The 19,162-nt window shown below is 52.0% G+C and overlaps 6 protein-coding genes across 6 annotated transcripts; 4 read left to right on the top strand and 2 right to left on the bottom strand.

Annotated features, from left to right (window-relative positions):
- Nucleotides 1-103: 103 nt before the first annotated feature.
- AA0111_g12202 (hypothetical protein) lies at nt 104-1,062 on the bottom strand (the record flags this gene model as incomplete). Its single annotated transcript, XM_028646155.1, has 2 exons — nt 104-943; nt 1,051-1,062. 2 exons carry the CDS (start codon nt 1,060-1,062, stop codon nt 104-106), a joined length of 852 nt encoding a protein of 283 aa, XP_028500188.1.
- A 736-nt stretch (nt 1,063-1,798) lies between these two features.
- On the top strand, nt 1,799-4,579 carry AA0111_g12203 (hypothetical protein; the record flags this gene model as incomplete). The annotated part of the gene is made up of 3 exons (XM_028646156.1): nt 1,799-1,970; nt 2,031-3,304; nt 3,356-4,579. The coding sequence occupies 3 exons, from the start codon at nt 1,799-1,801 to the stop codon at nt 4,577-4,579; spliced, it is 2,670 nt and encodes an 889-aa protein (XP_028500189.1).
- An 876-nt stretch (nt 4,580-5,455) lies between these two features.
- AA0111_g12204 (hypothetical protein) lies at nt 5,456-6,960 on the top strand (the record flags this gene model as incomplete). Its single annotated transcript, XM_028646157.1, has 2 exons — nt 5,456-5,564; nt 5,630-6,960. The coding sequence occupies 2 exons, from the start codon at nt 5,456-5,458 to the stop codon at nt 6,958-6,960; spliced, it is 1,440 nt and encodes a 479-aa protein (XP_028500186.1).
- Nucleotides 6,961-7,403: 443 nt separating this feature from the next.
- AA0111_g12205 (Mitochondrial carrier protein) lies at nt 7,404-8,604 on the bottom strand (the record flags this gene model as incomplete). The annotated part of the gene is made up of 2 exons (XM_028646158.1): nt 7,404-8,357; nt 8,425-8,604. 2 exons carry the CDS (start codon nt 8,602-8,604, stop codon nt 7,404-7,406), a joined length of 1,134 nt encoding a protein of 377 aa, XP_028500187.1.
- A 514-nt stretch (nt 8,605-9,118) lies between these two features.
- AA0111_g12206 (hypothetical protein) lies at nt 9,119-10,549 on the top strand (the record flags this gene model as incomplete). The annotated part of the gene is made up of 1 exon (XM_028646159.1): nt 9,119-10,549. The coding sequence occupies one exon, from the start codon at nt 9,119-9,121 to the stop codon at nt 10,547-10,549; it is 1,431 nt and encodes a 476-aa protein (XP_028500185.1).
- A 5,680-nt stretch (nt 10,550-16,229) lies between these two features.
- On the top strand, nt 16,230-16,667 carry AA0111_g12207 (hypothetical protein; the record flags this gene model as incomplete). Its single annotated transcript, XM_028646160.1, has 1 exon — nt 16,230-16,667. The coding sequence occupies one exon, from the start codon at nt 16,230-16,232 to the stop codon at nt 16,665-16,667; it is 438 nt and encodes a 145-aa protein (XP_028500194.1).
- Nucleotides 16,668-19,162: the final 2,495 nt, after the last annotated feature.

Below are 19,162 nucleotides of genomic sequence, written 5' to 3' on the forward strand. Positions count from 1 at the left end.
ATGTTTGCATACGAAAACGGTTCATTCCTAGCAGACTTGTATACCCAATTAGCCCATCATATAGCCACTTATGACGCTATGCAATGTTTAAATTTTCACCATTTCAAAGCGCTGCATAAACATCCGTTCTCCTGTTCAAGGGCGAGTCCTTGCGTAACTGGTTCACAAAATCAAGATCAATCTTAGCCGTCGCAATCTCACCCTCATCCTTCCAACTGCCTCCCTCGCCCTCATCACCCCCTAGCTCTGCAACAATCTTCCCCCACGGATCCACAATCATACTGTGTCCCCAGCTGCGCCTCTTGCCCTCTTCATCATGCACACCCACCTGCGCAGCTGCAATGATGTAGCTCTGCGTCTCAATCGCACGGGCTCTGATGAGAATCTCCCAATGTCCTGCTTTGCCCGTGGGAGTGGTAAATGCAGCGGGGTAGAGAAGGACTTGTGCGCCCCGCGAGCGTAGAGCGAGACCAGGTTCTGGGAAGCGCAGGTCGAAGCAGATTTGCATGCCGAGTTTGCCTATGGGACTGTCGAATGGATCGCCTAGATGTACGCCGCGTTCTACTCCCGCAGACTCTTGCATTTGAGGGCCGTCTTTGACGTCCATGTCGAAGAGGTGGAGTTTTTGGTAGCGGTATTTGATCTCGCCATCAGAAGTGATCCAGATTAGGGTGTTTTTGACTTTCTTTCCATCGTCTGTTGGCTCGTGGATGCCGACAGATATGGGTAGGGAGTATTGTTTTGCGGATTCTTGGAGCCCGAGTACGAATTCGGAATCTTGGACAGATTTGCAGAGCTTGAGTCCGCCAGATGTGGTTAGGTAGTCTGCTGCTTCAGGGAGGAAGAGGGCGGCTGCGCCTGCCTTGTGGGCTTTTTGGCAGAGTTCTTGGGCTTGCTTGAGGTTCTCGGCCATGGAGGCCATTGAACGCATCTGTCCGACGGCCTGGTAATGGTTAGTATTAGTAATTTGTAAGTCATCTTGAAAACACGATTCGAGAAACGGTACATGTGAAGGATAAGAAGATGACACTAGACTGGAGAATAACTTACGGCGAGAGGCATCTTGAAGGTAATGGTGGATGGTTGTATGTGGTGGAAAAGATGGACGAAACGAAGCTATCTGTGTACTTATACGACGACTACCAGGCAGAATTAAAGAAATGTTATCGTCGTCGTCAGAGACGGCAGAAGCGATGCCACTAGGGAGACTAGTTCAAATCGAGTAGCCATCGTAAGATGCAAGTGCATCTGAATTTGCATGTCTAAAAAAGCATAACGCATGTACCCGCCATGCCAAAGTGAAGATATGGCATACCTCGATTCACATGCGGAAGCGATGGCCGGGACCCAAGTCCCCTGCATAAGTTGTGGTGGTGGGAATTGCGTCAGGGCGGAGTTGCGGCAGAGCGGAAGGCTGGCCAATCGGCGTTTGTCTGGCTACGTGCTACGGCATCCGTCATGCTGAGGGCTTGCGCGGCAGACATCGTGAGGACACGAATACGACGGGGGCTATTTCGCTTACACGGGCATCGTCTAGCTGCGACAAGCAATTTCGAGTCTCGGACATCGACTGCATTCCACGCATGGTGGTGGTCATTGTTGTTGTTGCGAAAGTCTTAGCCTGCAACTCCCCGCGAAACCTTAGCTGACCGCGTACCACGTCCAACAGACCAACCTGGCCTTATGCGCAATTGAGCTATGAACAAACACAGGCGGAGAACGAGTGCACGGTGAAAGCTAGTAAAGTTCCACAGACGAGGAACAGAGTCGCCACACGCAACAAGGCTGTAAAGGCACGATGAGTGGGAAGAACTGGTGGAACAGCGCCATCTCGGGCTTGGAGTCGCGACTCGACACGATACTGGCCGAGGATGGCACCCCAAAGCCAGCAGGCGCGGGCCCGGATGCAGCTGCCAAAACAGAAGGCACAGACAAGGCGGCGACGGACAAGAAGCTCGCAGTTGAGCCAGGTGGGTAGCCTTGTCAGAGACATGGTACCATAGCCCTTCGCAAGGCTAACAGCATAGAAGCCTCGCGCAACTCGTCACGAAGCCGACCCAACTCCCGCCTCCAGGACCGTTTAGCCAAGGCCGTGAACAAGGGATCCGAAGCAAGAACCTCATCGGATCTGGGGTCGAGACCAGCAAGTCCTGCTGTAAATGCCGTCACCGCATCGCCGAGGGCAAGCATAGATTCAAAGGCGCCTGAGCCAGTGACGGAAGTTGTACCGGCCAAGGAAGAAGCTACAACAGTGAAAGAAGATGAGGCGACCAAGCCAGATGGCAGTAAGGCCGGGGAGCCTTCACAGACACCACAACCCGCTGTGGAAGCACCTGCGCCCATAGTCTCTCCCCCAGCGACTTCACCACCACCTACACCTCTGGTAGCCGAGCAACCAAAATCGACGCCTGTTCCCACCATGTCCATGCCCTCGATACCCTCCATTGTCACCCCACAGACATCCTCCCCACGCCAGTCTTTCGACAGCGACCCGTCGCGACCCTCTGTCGACGCCATTACCCCAACACCGCCTCCCGAAGCCAAAGACCCCGAAGAAATACAAGTCGAGCTATCCCTGCTCCAGAACACATACCAGGAGACGTTGAAGGACAACCGCGAGGAGCTCAACGCACACCTAGAGCGAATTGATGCTCTACAGTCCAAGTTGACATACATGTCTGAGCAACTCGCTGCATCTGCGAAGGCTGCCAAGTCTGATTCTGGAGCAACACCGGCAGACAAGAAGCTGGCAGACAAGGATGCCCAGATCGCTGCACTCATGGAAGAGGGCCAGAAGCTCTCAAAGACGGAGATGAAGCATCTCACCACTATCAAGAAGATGCGCGCCAAGGCTTTGGAACAGGACAAGGAAATTGCGACTCTCAAGCAGCGATTGACCAAGGCGGAGAAAAGCATCACTGATCAGTCGGAAAGGGCACGGCGCGCAGAGGCGGCGGAAAAGTCTGCGCAGGAAAAGCTGAAAATTGTAGGCAGGATCGAAAAGGATATCGAGACTATTAGAGCAGAGCGCGAGGAAGCTGGACTTACAATATCCGAGTTGCGGAAACAACTCAGCGATGCGCTCTCACGGGCAGAAGATGCCGAAAAGAGGGTTCAGTCTGGCGCGCTAGAAGCAGAGAAGAGGGCCACTGCGTCGCTAAAGGAGGACATTGAGAACGTGCGGATAGAGAAGAAGCTTGCCGAAGACCGTGCGAAGAGAGAACTTCAAGCGGCCAGAGATGAAGCAAAGAGCCAACAGGAGAAGGCAAAGGTCGCCGAGCTGGAACTGCGTGGCGAGATTGCTGTAAGTGATGACGAACCTTTGCAAATGCATGTACACTGACATGGGATTCAGAATCTAGAATCTAAGCTAGAATTGCTCCGCAGCCGCACAGAAGAGGCATCTTCATCAGCGACTGGCGATTCACAGGCCAAGCTTTTGCGACAGATCGAGACGTTGCAGACTCAGTACTCGTTAGCTTCCGAGAACTGGCAAGGTATTGAGACCACTTTGACATCTCGCGTCGCGGCTCTTGAGAAGGACCGAGACGAAACCGCGAAGCGCGAATCTGACGTCAGGCGGAAAGCAAGAGACGTAAACTCAAAAGCACGTCGACTGGAAGACGAGCTCGAGAGCATCAACGAGCGAGCCCGAGCATTCGAGCACGACCTGACCGAGCAGCGTGCTGCAGCCCAAAAGCTGCAAGCTAGGCTCACGCAAGCAGAGTCTGCCGCACAAGATGCACAGGCAGAACTCGAGCGAGAGAAGAAGGTCTGGGAGGCTGAGCTCCAACAACGAATAGAAGACGAGAAAAACAAGTGGAAGGTGGAAGTACAGACACCATCTCTAATGGGCGAATCTCAATACCTGCGGACAGACTCACCCTCTATAGCCCAACGAAGGCATTCGCCCGATCCACTTGGTATCTACAACCGCCGCCCAAACCCACGTTCCATCACCAGCGGCATGGACCTACCCATGATGTCCCCCATGGACCGCATGTTTGACGAAGCCTCACGCCGCCCCTCGAGCTCCCGCCACAACAAGTCCAACAGAGTCCGCACCCCGGAAATCGGGACCCCTCAACGACAAGACTCGATTCCGTCCAGCATGTCGAACCTCGCCGGAGGAGGCGTCCCAGACACACCCTCGATCCACACAATGGACCACGACAACGACCCCTTTGAAAACACATCCTCCCCGCACCGCACCATCAACGACATGATATCCGTTTCCACCGCTGGTGCCGGCCCTTCGGTCCAACTCGTAGAGCGCATGTCCGCCGCAGTCCGCCGTCTGGAATCAGAAAAAGCAACACACAAAGAGGAGCTCGCGCGCCTCACTGCGCAGCGCGACGAGGCGAGGGAAGAAGTCGTAGCACTCATGCGCGAAGTCGACGAGGCGCGCAAAAACGGTGATAGGGTCGCTGATCTCGAGAAGCGCATGGATGAGATGCAGGTTAGAGAGGAGGCGGCCTTGGATATGTTGGGCGAGAAGACGGAGAGGGTCGAGGAGCTAGAGGGCGATGTGAGGGATTTGAAGAAGATTTACAGGGAGTTGGTTGATACGCTCAAGTAGTGTTGGGGTATGTATGGGTGGGTGGTAACAGCATTGGCATGGCGTGGCGCTACTGTGGGGTACTTTGGCAATGCCCAATGGTCATATCATGATATACTCTTGAGTATTACACTTTTACCGCGATACAATACAGTGTTACTTGACAGCGTTGTGCCTGCGTCTTATGCCCGGCAGCTCCATCGAATCGATACTCTTGAGTGTTTTTTTAATAAGGCTTTGAAGAAATTCGCATTTCGTTCCTCTATATTCGAATACCGTCTAGAAGTGTCGTTACTCGCCAAACTCACAATGCCACGTGATGATCACTGCAGCCTTGAGTGTTCCTGCCCCACTCCCTTTTGCAGCGCTTACCCTCTCTCTTCTCATCTTGTCCGTCAATAGGGAACTATCGCAACCTCTCTGCATACCCCTTCCTCAATAGCATTTCCTGCTGTTTGTAATTCCGTACAATCTCGTTCGATGCGTCTTCTACGCCTTGACGATGACAATGAACTCAGCCTCGTCGAGCGTTACGAGGGTGATATACCACCCTACGCCATTCTCTCACACACATGGGGTGCGGATAGTGATGAGGTCACATATCTCGACGTTGTAAATATGGCGAATCTGCATAAACTGGGATGGAACAAGATCTACGCATGCGCGAGACAGGCCAAAAGAGATGAGCTCCAGTATTTCTGGGTAGATACATGTTGCAGGTCAGCTCAAAATATACACATAATATGCTCGTGTCACTGACTCGAAAATAGTGAGTAGCCCTACTTTCGGCACAAGGCAACAACGGCGAGAGCAGCCCTCGTATGTTCGCTAACACATTCTTGGCTCGTGATAGTCGATAAGTCTAGCAGTGCTGAGTTGACAGAGTCGATCAACTCCATGTATAATTGGTACAATGAAGCAAAAGTCTGCTATGTTGTCCTGGAAGATCTCCCTGCCCATCTCGGACTAGAGGATCAAATTGCTAAATGCCGCTGGTTCACTAGAGGTAACAGATGTCCCTTTACGAACTGAATATGAGACATATACTGATCTTGTACACCCACATGTTAGGTTGGACACTACAGGAACTCCTTGCTCCATCAAATGTAGAGTTCTACGATCAAGACTGGACATTCAGGGGGAGTAGGAAGGACCACACTGACACTATATCCAAGTTCACCTCGATTCCTACCAAAGTCTTACTCAAGCCAAGAACAATATACAAGGAGTCTGTTGGTGCACGGATGTCCTGGGCTTCCAAGCGAGTTACTAAACGTACCGAAGACATGGCGTATTGTCTTCTAGGCATATTCGAGATCAATATGCCATTGATATATGGCGAGGGCAAAACAGCGTTCAAACGTCTTCAAGAAGAAATCATCAAGCGCAACAACGATCTCACTATATTCGCATGGGACAATGTGTCGCACTATAAAAGGTGGGATGGTCTGGTTGAAGTCCTTGCTACTTCTCCAAATGCATTTACAGGCAGTGCTGATCTGCAGAATATCTCTATAGGATTAGGGCCCGAGTTCTCTATCACAAATCGGGGTCTTTTGCTCACTGGCGACTTCGAATTGTCCTATCGATCATCTCGCGAGAGGCCGGAAAAGTCGACTTACGTCCTTCAAATTGCGACTACGTCCGACTGCACGAATCGTGAGATTGGCCTTCGGAAGCTGGCACCACGTCTTTATGGTCGTTTGCGAAATCTCCCTCGGTTGGAATCATTTATTGCTTCCCCTATACCGTGCTTCGATCGCATAACCGATACACCAATAGATGAGGATTCGATCTATATAAGAACTGACTTCCACCATACCGATGATTTTACTCACCTTGCTGCTTCGCGGAAGAATGCACTGCATTTTTCCCAGCAAGAAGATTTCAGCATCTGTGGTGTAACTCCGCAGTCGTTGTGGGATCACTCGGACGCCGTGTTCCTACAGACAAGACAAGACACTCCTTATCCATACTATTCCTCGGTAGTAGCTGTTCTAATCAAGTCTGCGCATGAAGGGTACACAGACTATATATTTGTGGTCTATGAAAGCGGCGTCATACACCCGGCTCTACATGTTTTCAGCGAATACTCTGCCTCGAAACATCGTCGAGACATTGAAAGGCTGTTTCCAGCCTGGAGCAAAGAAAGCAGTCTTCGCCATCGCCATCTTAGTGACGACTTGGTCCCTGAGAAGGACATATCGTGGGAGGATATAAGGAGAGAAGCACCGTGGCTCTTGGAGGAGGACGACTCGGTCGATATGTCTGGGCATAATAGCAAGTACAACATACAGTTCTTTTTAGAATCTGGCAAGCTCGACCCCTACGACATTCCAGTCATAAGACTCAAGGCATCTGTTACCTACAGTGAATTCGAGATTGATGGGACACAACAGTGAGTGAATAGTGGTCTATCGTTCTGACTGTTATGTCAAAGACTGACGTCAGGCTTCAGCACCTATAGAGTATTTTCCCAACTACCACGTGATTCGCTAGGAACACGCCTCCAAGATCAAGTCGACAGCTACCATGAGTCCTATTCTGCGATGAGCGACACAGAGTCAATGGATAGTACCAAAGCTATCTATGCTGGCCGAAAACACTAGATCTGGTTTGGGGACAAGTAGTGACATATTTGGTATCTTCTATCTACACGCTGTACTCACGATGTTTATGTACGTGGTCAACACTATCAACCTTGACAACACCTTTTTCGAAAAAAACAGCTAATCCCTCGCATATTTCAGCTCCAAAACGCCTGAACTGTCCGGCTCTAATCCATTTCCTCTCCGTTCATGCAAAATCATCATCTGTTATCCTCCTCATCCGATCGATCCCGAGTTCATATGCCCAGATAGTACTTCCCCCTCTCATACGCATAAAAGCTGACCGCAGCCATCGGAACAACCTTGACATAGCCAATCGTCAGCCCCACGAAAAAGCCCTTGTATCCTCTCTCCATGTAGATTCTCCTCGTAACCTCCGGTATACTAAGTCGATGGCCATCACCGACGACACCACCAACCTGCATTCTTCGTCTTATAACTTCTAGTGGGTAAGACACTGTTTGTGAAAAGAAGCCAGCGATACCGCCGCTGGTCAGCTCAGCCCAATAGCGCAATTGCGCGGGTTTGTGGCTCGAGGTGCTGGATTCTTCGCGAGAGGTATTGGGTAGTGTTGTGTAAGGAGCGAGGATGGGGATGCGCATGAGATCGGACATGGAGTCGTGGGCGAGAAACGAGGCGCCCGCATAGGGTATCATGCCGAGGAGTGTGGGTGTGAAGCCGCGGAAGAAGTTCGAGAGGCCGGAGCGCGGGGTAACGGTTTCGACGACGTGGGTTGCGGTTGCTGTGATGGAGTTCTTTGGTTGCGATATCCGTGGTGCTTGTTCGCTGTATATTTTTCGTACTATAGTTACGAGACTACTGCGGGCTTCTTCTTTTGTCTCAAAGGCGAGTCGCACGCGGATTACCTCGAGGGGGTATGTCAGGAAGACGCTCATCATGCCCGCTAGACTCCCTGAGATGAAGCGTCGGCCCGGGGTTTCTTGCGCTTTGTTCTTTATTATGCGACCGCGTATTTGCTCGTAGGCGAGGAATTTGATGCCGGCATAGGGGAAAATGCGGAGGAGTGTTGCCGAGTGACCCTTGAAGAGACCACGTACTCCGGTGCTGACGTAGATGTCGCGGATTGCCGTGGGGAAACCACTCCAAGAGCCGGCGTATTTCGCGAACTGGGGGTTGCGGGTTTGGAAGAGGATTTTTACGCGGTCGAGGGGGCCTACTACCGTCTTTGCCTGTTGGGCTGTTAGTACTTGTACATCTAGTGGCTTGCTTCATGTGATGAAGTGCGTCTTGACATACAGCACATCCGGCGAACCCTCCTGCCACTCCGCTCTTGATCAGATATTCCATGCTGTTCTTATCCATCTTCTTCTTCCCAGAGGCCACGGCTACGCTGCCTTCCTTCTTCGCTGACATGGCCGTGTCATGGTCTGGTATTATGTTGCTTGCGCGATTTTTTGGCGCCGCAGTCGTCGTCATGATATTCGATTTGTTTCCGTCATAGCGGAGGAGATCCGTGGACATTCCAGAACTGAGTTGCGTGGGGTTACCGCGACATGAATTCAGTGAGATGCGATTTCCTTGGCGTTGTCGATTCGCGTGGCTACGACGAGGAACGTGGTTGAGAACGTGGAAGGGGTCGCGTGTATGGGGATTAGAAAGCAACGCCGTTGTGTGGTTTGGTGTTTGAGATGCAGCCACGGCGATGACGTTTACCGAGGCTGATCTGCTGCTTTCGGCCGGCACTTGGCCCAGATCATTTCATCCGACGCTACCCATCGGAAATGTTTCCCATGGCGCTCTCAACACCACAAGCGCATCGTGAAGTCTGCAATCACGACCTCGTTATCGTTGATCACGTGCATGTATGAGAATATGTGGTGAATGCCTGAGTGTGGTCTTTGAAATCGCGAGCAGGAAGTAGCTGTGACGTAAGACTAGAATTGGTAGGAAATCTTCCATCATTGTCCTTTCCTTTCGATTACTTCCCGTCATGACTTCTCCAAACCCCATCATCTACCAGAACGTGGAGGGAGACATCACGTTGATCGATATACCAACATCTATCGCAGCAGCACAAGGCGACCGCTCGGGAGTGCTGCTCTCTACTCCACCCTTGGATACTCCTATCGAACCGAAAGAGGACTATCGGCCCAAGACACAGAAGTCTAGAACGAACAAGACTCAGGCACAAGACACGACTACCACGCCGCATGCGACAGTGGCAGAAGCGTCTAACCACGACTTCCTGTCGTTGCATCTTGATGACCAACGTTACAAAGTCCTTGCTGAACATGCACTCCGCCAAATACGTGCACAGGTCTCAGGGCCGTGGTGCACACAGCGCAAGCTAATGACCCAAGAGCCAGTCCTTGGGGAACAACAGGTCATGGATGTAGACGAAATCTCCGAGAAAGAGCTCGAGGCCCGGATGAGGGAGTGGGCAGCGTCCGGCGAGACGAAAGAAGATGATACCGCATTCAACCTGCAACAGATGATGGCTTCGCTCGGCGCAACTTCCGAGGTTGCAGAACCGGCCTCTACGGCACCACAGTGGATGATGTCGTACCGCGCTGCACGTGAGACTACAAGTAGCACAACGCAGGCCGCTGAAACTGTCTCTTCGGACGCACAAACTGAACCATGGACGGGTACCTTTCACAACCCCAACCACCACTCCGTAGCACTTGCGATCGCCACAAATACGTCGCAATCTGCTCAGCCGGGCCCAGAGTATCGTTTCACAATACCACCTCGCTCCACATTCTTCCTTAGCGATTCCACTGCATCGGACGCTTTCCGTACCTCGTTTCGTGAGCTCACGAACGAATACACCCTTCCACGACACTTTGATCTAGTGCTACTGGATCCACCATGGCCCAACCGTTCAGCCAAGCGGAAGGGCGCATATGAGCAGGTTGGCGGCATGCCGTACCTCAAGAAAATGCTACTGAACATGGATATCGACAGTTATCTCGAGCACAATGCCCTTGTGGGCGTCTGGATCACGAACAAGCAGTCACTGAGACAACATGTGCTCGGACCCGGCGGACTCTTTGAAACGTGGAACGTGGGCTTGATCGAGGAATGGATATGGATCAAGACGACGACCAAAGGCGAGCCCATGTTCGACATTGATAGCACCATGCGCAAGCCCTATGAAATTCTGCTGCTGGGTCGTGCGGCTCCCAACTCGTGGACGACGATGGCACACGCGCCAACGGTCAAAAGGAGAGTCATCGCTGCTGTACCAGATATCCACTCGCGGAAACCGTGTCTGAAGACGTTACTCGAACCCTATCTGATGGATTCGAATGATTACAGTGCGCTGGAAGTCTTTTCTCGGTACCTAGTCAGTAAATGGATGTCTTGGAGTAACGAGGTACTGAAATATAACTGGGATGGCTACTGGGCTCCGGCTTGAAGTGCCGTGGCCTCTGTGACGAAAGCGTTGACCTCTCTGGCACATGGTATACCGTAGTCATAGATTGTACGCGGTGACCCAGAAGAACGTACTGGTCCCGGGGAATGATGGTCCTTGGAATGGGTGACTTACTACCCGGCGACCATCGATCAATTCTTTCTTGGGTGGAGTGCATGTCGTCTGTTCGTTTACTCAAGACCCAAACATAGTACTTGTAGTATTCTGCAATATAATCACACAATCAAGACGCACAACTTTCAGCATGGTTTCTTATGAACGTACACGTATTTTCGCAATCTGACTCCATCCACAAGCAGAGAACGATGCACATCGCACCGCGATACCAGGTCATGTGCTAAACTCACCCTCCGTTAATGCGAATCCAAGTCAAAGCAATACCCGAGTTTCCTTACTTCCGCAATTACTGCCACGTAAGCAACACGTTCACATCACAGTCACTACATCTCTATCCCTTCCGTTCAACTTCACATACCGAACGCCATCATGCCTAAATACCCACTGATCACCAGCTCTACTTCGACTTGTAACCACGAAGACCCATTTGGTCTCCATAATGACGCAACCTCTCCGTCAGCTTCTTGTTACGGAAAATGCCATTCCAAACACTGAAAACCGGATCAAAGGTACATCAGGGTCTCGAGAAAACCCACAATATCTCCACAGCACGATATGGAGAATGAATGGAGCAAGAGGCAAAAAAGCGTGTGGACTGTGGAGGGCAGAATCCACAAGTCTTCCCCACCCCGGCTTTCCTAACTCGGTACCCCACGTCCCGTCTAAGACAATGACCGCTATATCCTCGGGAAGCGGAACATTCTCGTCTTTGATCCATGGTCACATGAGCAGGATAACGAATGCCGAATTCATTAGAATGGATCGTAATAGCCGCTGTAAGCTTCTGGCCATGAGGCGAATTCACATGTCAAGTCGTGGTGTGGCGTGGGGATAGCCAAGCGCCCTCGTGATGAACACTGTCTGCCCCGCGTGGGGTAAGGCTTATTGGAGCACCTAAAACAGTGACATATGCACGGCATACATCCAGGCGGCTAGTCTTCGCCTTATCGCGTAGGCGAATGAGCGACGAGATACTGCCACGCGAGGGCACTCGGGGTGGTAGGAAGAAGAGGAGAATTACCACGAAGCGCCACTGTCGCGGAGAAAAGAGGTTGAACGAGGCAGACAATGACCGATCAAGCTACTAGCGAATCGTATGCGTGGTCAAATAGACATGTAATAAACTTGATTTACCGTGTAGGCGCTAACAAGAGAAGAAAGTGGAGGAATGGAAGGCAGTAGCCCTTCTTATGACTCCTCGGGGTAACAACTGGGCATAGCCCTGCTTGCTCGCAGTTGTTGTCCATCTGACAGCCTTCAAGCTCGACTCCGACAGCGGAAGTCAAAGGATCGGCGTTCTTGCATTTTAGGTGTCGCACTGCATGAAGTACGATATGGAGGTGAGCGGTATTGGGAGCACAGTGGTCAAGCGGTGAGTCACCGCTCACAGCGGTTTCTTTGTCTGTTGCGATGTTGAGACGCTGTATAGTCTGTCTGAGGATCAACATTAGGGGACTGCAAGGCGGAGAGGGCCACAAGGCGGCGAGACCTTTCCCCTTGTCTTGTGACCAGCGCCTGGTGAGTGTGCATCTGGAGGAGTAGACTTCGTTGATGCCTACCAAGAGGCTCCGTTGAATCTACCCCTCCATCATAAGACTCGCATTTGTGCAGCAACTTCCGATAAGATATCGCAAACAAAGTCAAATATGGTGTAATACACTATCTGGTGGTATCATCCTGTTACGGTAGGGATGCGACGATGTAGTCGTACCGAGTGGCAGCTGTCAGAGCCTCGTAGCTGCGTCCAACACGAATGTTCGGAAGCAAGCTGCCAAATGCACGCTGCAAATCATTTATCAGTGAAACACATCACCTGTTTCGACTCTCACAGATGACAGTTCGGTAAATACCATCTGGCACTAGATCTTGTGTGCCCAGCGTGCATCCCCGCGTCTGCTCCTCACGATCCATTAATTCTCCGGTTTTGATCAGCCACCGGAATTTCTCCTCCCCTCAACTGTAAGCGGAAAAATTCCCAACCGAGAACAACCAAGTGTTGTGTACTGTGTACACAACAACGGATTATTCCTTTTAGATGCTATTTACCATGCACCTGCCTGTCGAGTACCTAGTGACATGCAGCCAGACGCAGGGCGATTGCTGATCTCAACGGCGGTCTAGGCCAATAATTCCATGGTACATCTGCACGCTCTCAAACAAACACACTGGCGGTTGTATCTCCAGATGAGGAAAGTACATCAAGTCTGGTAGTGTGTAGGATCTGGCTCTGGATTTCCTGGCGCGGGCGTTCGAGAACTTGTGGAATTTAACTTGTGAAAGAAATCAAATTTTGAAATTATTTGAGCCGTTCGAACCGCTCAGACCGCGGCCGTGAATGGAATTTTGAATCTGTATCCACTCACCGCCACTGCACGGTGTGTGTTGAGAAGTTGCATGAAACTGAGGCTCCAACACCTGCTCCACAGCCACAGCACCCGGCCGGTTTTCGCCAGCACCCATGAATCGTGGGTTCGCAGGACGACGAAAACACATCGGATGTATCTCTCCTGGAACTCCACACCGGAGCGCTGAAATTTTTACCCTTTCAAGCACCTTTATCGTTTGGGCCCACATCGGACATTCCATGTGAAAGGGTAACGGGCTTCTAGTTGAAGGCTGTAGCCGCACCATAAGCACGATGATGTTACCGATCCACTCACGTGCATTTTCACCGAGATGAACTTCGTTTACTTCGTACTGGCATGTGGATATCATAGCAGAGACTTTTTGGCGAGGGCGTCAGTTTTGCAAAAGGTGCAGGAAGGAATAACGCCGTGCCGCCGGTTTAGTGCGGCTCTGCCGCAGGACGACGTCATAAATGAAGTTTGGTGATAGCATCGAGGCAAGTGATACGGGTGTTGACATGGGGTCAGATGGGGTCGTGATGGAGACGGCGGCACACCTGCTGCGTCGGGGTGTTGGCTGATGTCGTTTGTGGGACAAACGTCGTCATGAACAGGTGCTGTTTCGTGGGTCGGCAGACCCTGCGTCTCGAAGTTTGCGCAAAACAGGCATGTGGTTCCTTGCATGCGAACTTGCAAACAAGGGAACCCTTTGTGTCAGCTAAGTAAAGTTTGTTCACACGCGATTTGGAACCTTCCAAGGTCGGTCGCCCACCCGCATTCTGTGCAGCAATAGCGAAGGGGCTAGGAGTAGCGGCAACGTGGCCTGGATGCCCAACCGACCTTCTGACCGAGTCGGCAACTGAACCATAACTTTACTATGGTACTGGTTTGAGGGTAAAACAGAACCTCGGCAAAGGCAATATGAATGGTTCGTTCCTCGACGCGAGGAATTGCGCACGAGCACTCTGGAACGGTAGTTCCGCATGGAAGGATGGAAGAACCTTCCATGCTAGGGCGGACGGACTCACGATCCCCAGTTTCCAGAGCAAGCACAGACAATTTCTTGCCTCCGACCCCAGATTACCGGCAGAGTGTACAGGCAAAAAACGGGTCGCGAAAACGTGGAGATGAAAGCAGGGTGCTTTATTCCAGCATTCACCCGCACGCGGCTGCACACAATGCAAGCGACAGGGCTGATCTTTGTGCTCCGTTTCCTTTGTGGTACTTGCGAATTTATAGGCACAAAGCGTTGTATTTGCGGAAACCGTTGCAGTAATGGATGCGCACGGGAGGGTGTGCTCACTGCATGCGACGCGGACATTACAGATCTCTACTCAGCCTCCCGCGCACTGCAGGTCAGCCGTGAGCATTTGGGGTTCCGTACAACGCGAACGCAACGAATTCGGAATTTGATAAAGAAAGGAAGGTAGCTGGACTTTGTTCGGGGGCAGCACGGATCCGCTGCGGCTGCAAGTATGACTCCTGTAAACCGTCGCAGCGAGCGATAATGGCGGTTGAAAGAGTGTACAATCCATGCCGGGCCGAGATGTACCTCGCTACAACTATTGGTGGCAATGCTACCTCGCTCCACGGGCTGTAAAGTACCTGCCGGCTATGGAAGACTACTGGTGGATGAGAGTTGTGAAGAAGACCCGCAGGCTAGAAATTGTCTCGGAGGCGACGAGTGGGGAATGTCATCCACTGGACCCTGAGATCATCTTCGCCGAATGCATGTGATGGCGACTAATGCACCCCATGTGCTTGACCGGCTAAACCTCGATGCGAAATAGGAAGTTCGTGATCCGAGGCTTTCTTCAGACTTGAGGAAGCTTTGTGGAGCGGTTCCGTTTTGAAACGACGATGATCTGCCTGTGGTCGGGCTGTGTGTTGGCTTCTGTGGTCGGCTAGGCGAAGGGTGGCCAACCTGCGACACTCAAATCAAGTCGTCAAACAGCCAGATGGACGGTTTGGGCAGCATCCGTAAAAACAATCGCCATTCATTTCACTATTGCACATGGCGCACGGAGAGACGGACAGTATCCCGGGGCATGCGTTTGCATTTCCTTTTGCGGATGTCAGATGCCGCCGGATGAAAGCGTGGGGATGCCACCAAGGGTCTCCCTATTCATCCCCGAGATGATCTTCTGACACTAAGCTTACTGCATTCAGCTATGCAACGAAATCTTATCCGCATCGATACTCGCGGAGACGGGCGTGGCGTGAATGAGTCGTGGGGTGTGTAACCGCCGTCACTGTCGCATCCCTTGTCCAGATGCTTTTCGAGTCTTCAGGATTGCAAAGCAACGTGTGGCTACAGTGAGGACGCCTGACAGTGACGAGGCAGGCTTGGAGAAGGCAGCGAAGCGTGCTCGCTGGCAGCCGACAGTGATTGATGGCCTTGTGGACGAGTCATCGTTGCATTTCGCATGTGCGCACGTCGATAGGGCAAGCGACCGGGCCAGCGATAGGGCAAAGGATGGGCTGCCATGTCACGGTCGAGGTGCCCCGACAGCCGGGATGAGCTCGCAGGCGCAGCGGAGCAGACGGGGCTGACGGCTAGGGTAGCCAGAAATGGCAGCCTTTGTGAAGGGGCGGTCTGAGCTGCGTGGAAGCTCCGCCAACCACAGTGCACCCCTTCCAAAGAGCGGTCGCTCACCGACTCATAACAAAAGGCAAATCATAGAGCGCCAAATAAAAGCGTTTCATGCGGACCGGAGCGAGGCGTGGAGAGTGTATTGTTTACGGCGGAAGATATATGGAACCCTCCCCACGGCCAGGCCTTCATCTGATCTTCATTCGAGACACACGCAAACACACAGCCATTGCTTCTGACTGACTCGAACTCCTGACCCTTGCTTTAGCACCGCAAGAGTGACCCCGTGGCTGTTATTTAACAGACGCCCCCGACCAGACGACCAGATCCAACGATCGCAAATCTCCCGTATCACTTTTCGAGACGCTGCCCGACGCTATCGGAGTAGCACCCGCAACCCTGTTTTTCCAGCCAGAACCCACATCGGCGTCATACATCATCAACCCGCCCCTGCACCTCGGTCTAGTTGCCGCGACACTAAAACTGACGAAAAATTCACGAAAACACACAGCAATCTTGTAGCGCCGAAAGTGCCCGCAAGTGTGTATATACAATAGCGACCCACCCCGTACGCTATATCCAGTTCACCATATTCACCTTCACAACTATGCACTTCGAATCATCACCAGGCTCATCTCCATCAAAGTCGCTGCCCATCAGCATCTCGCCTAGAAACAACATGTCTTCACCAACTTCCTCGTTGTACAGCAACTACTCTACCGAGGCTTCATCATCTCGTGGCTCAACATGTGCTTACCCATCATGGCCTACCGGTCCATCGCTGGACCACCGCAGTGCACCATCCTCTTACATTAGCGATGCCGACCTCTTTGGTGAGGACTTTGACGACGACTTCGCCTGCCCATTCCTCGACAAGGCTCCTGCTCCACCACGCGTCTACCCCATGGCACAGGCAATGCCCGTCTTGCCACCACTGTACGCGCCCAAGAAGCCAAAGAGCGAGCGCCGCCGCAGCAGTGGCAAGCAGCGTCGCACTTCCAAGCCCATGACTCCCATCTCCGAGTCACCAGAGCAGGTTGAATGAGCGCGCAATCAAGCGATAACATTCGTGTTATTGTAAGTTTACCGACCCGACAACAAATCGCGACGCGATACTAACAGCCCTATCAGTAACTTATCTTGACAACATCAACGTCACCATTATTAGGCGCGCGCGTTGGCATCCGTCAGCATCACGTTGGCATGGCTGAGTCACATGAGCTGTCAGTCAGTCACTTGCCACAGTCAGCCTCACTCATCATGTCCCTCATCGGGACCTGAGTATTCCGCGTCTCGCGCCTCAGCCGACCTGGCTGTCAAGTCCTGTTGCATCTCACTTCAAGCACCACGAGATGTAACAGGAACGGGTGGATGCAACCTCCCCCGCATGTCAGCCTCAGTCACACTGTCATTCTTATCAACGGTGTGAACGTGGACGCCTTCGTCTCAACGTCCACCACACGACAGACAGCCTTCAAGGCGCAACACTCCCTTGCGTCGTTCGTTATGTCGTGCTTGCGCACCCGCATCCAGACCGCGTTCTTGCGCAGATCCTGGCGATCATTTAGAAAGAGGAGGAACTCCAGACTGGCTTGGAGCAGGATGAAGAAACGGATTGGAGGATAGCATTTGTGACGAAATCCTCGCTTTTGCAGGTTTCGTGGCGTTCTCTTTCTCTCGATACCCCCGCGTCCGCAAATCGGAATGCCAATTTTGTATGCGCCGCTTGTGTGCGCAAAAGGAGCGAGAGGCTTATTTGTGGCTGATAAGCTCTCTCGCTCGCCTGTTTTCCCTTTATTTGATACCCCCACCTACCAGCCTTAGCATAGCATAGCATAGCCATCGTTTAGATAGATACCCCATTTGCAGAATCTACAGCATCATGTCTTACCTCAACAATACTCCCTTACCATTTCCACACATGATAGCGCTATTCGTGATGATCATTCTAGATTAGTAGAGGTATGTGATGAGGATGTGACGGGCGTCTTAGTCGAATTTTGAGGTGTGATTGTTGAGATGTGTGGCGCTCCAAGAGCGAGCTTCGGTAGTTGCTCCCATGTTTCTTTTGCATGCAGCGCATCTGCATCCACCCGCATTCGTGATGGGAATCGCATTCTACATGCTTGGAGTCGCGAACGAAAAAGCAATTTGCTGAACGACCAGTTGGGCGTTGTTGAAGCGACGTCACCGTGCCTTCGGTTGGATATTTGATAGTGTTCGTCGCCGAACAGCCCTACATTTTCTCAATTCGGCAATCCCTCACTTTACGCACTCTTGAATCATGGTGAACGATACCTTTCTTCCCGTCCCCTGTATATCGTGGGATTTGCCCAAGACAAGCTTTTTCTTGTTCTCAAATCTTGCTAGGATTATTTTCTGGTACTCGAAGCTCTTGTACATCGTGCGGGTCTGTATATTGGCCACGCTGTATCACGGTACGGTTTGGGTGGACCCGCAGCGTTGACAGCGATGCATGCTTTGACTCACATAGAGTATTACGCACGCTTCTGTCGAGGAACGACACGCGATTTGTGCGAAACTGCTTTGCAATTTTTGCATCCCCCGCTGTTTTCCTGCCAATGCCGTGGGGGAAGTATACAGCACTGTACTGAGAAGAGGGGCAAATGCGCGTGGCTGGTAGACGGTGTAGAAAGAACTAGGATTCAGCTCCTTAGTCGGGCGCTTCGCTTGCATCGATGAAGAAGTGCGAACAATCCATCACGGAACTAGCAATGCGTGCCCAACTTCATGACACCCACCCCCGTTCCTGCGATACCGTTGGGTATAGCTCGAACGGTGTAAGACGCTGCTGAGAGCTAATGACACGGCCTGAAGCAGTTTTGCTAAATTGTTTCTTCATGCCGAGCCGGGGCACTTGAAGAAACACGAGGTTTTTGTAGCCACTATGGACTGGCATGCATATATCACGACCGGGGAATGAAGCTCGCATGCCAGATCGGCGGAGCTTTGACTTTGCTTGAACCTGACGGGGCGGGAGTAGATCGATTGTGCTTGGTTAGCGACGTGTGCCTCTATGTTTCCTGCGTCTGCAGCGGCACGTTATGCTCTGTGCTTGGTTCAACAACAGAATCATTCCTGGGCCGTATGTAGGTAGTATGTAGGCCACATGTAGATATCAACACATTAGTGGAGCATGGGTTGCAAGACGTTACAATGGCTCCGCGATACAAGCGGCTGGGTTCGAATATGAAGTCGGAACTACCATCTCGTGGGGTTTCCCACGTCGTGCACGAGGTTCTGATGTTTCTTCCGGGACGGGCCATGGCTTGTGCAGGATAGTCGTTCAGGGACCGTGACCTTTGTGCCACCAACTTACATATCCGCTCCCGAACGCTGCGGGTTGAGTCCGTTGCGCAGAAGCTTGGGCACGATGCGCTAGCTGCGGCGACGATGGACGCTTCAGTATGCGAACGGTTGACCAAGCGGCAGGTGAAAAATTGTGAACATGTCGTGATGGCGCTACCGTCACCGTACTTTTGAGAAGAGTCATGCCAGCGTCGAGAACAGAGAGTCGTT

Source organism: Alternaria arborescens, assembly GCF_004154835.1.
Source record: "Alternaria arborescens strain FERA 675 chromosome Unknown contig_70, whole genome shotgun sequence".
Taxonomy (NCBI): Eukaryota; Fungi; Ascomycota; class Dothideomycetes; order Pleosporales; family Pleosporaceae; genus Alternaria; species Alternaria arborescens.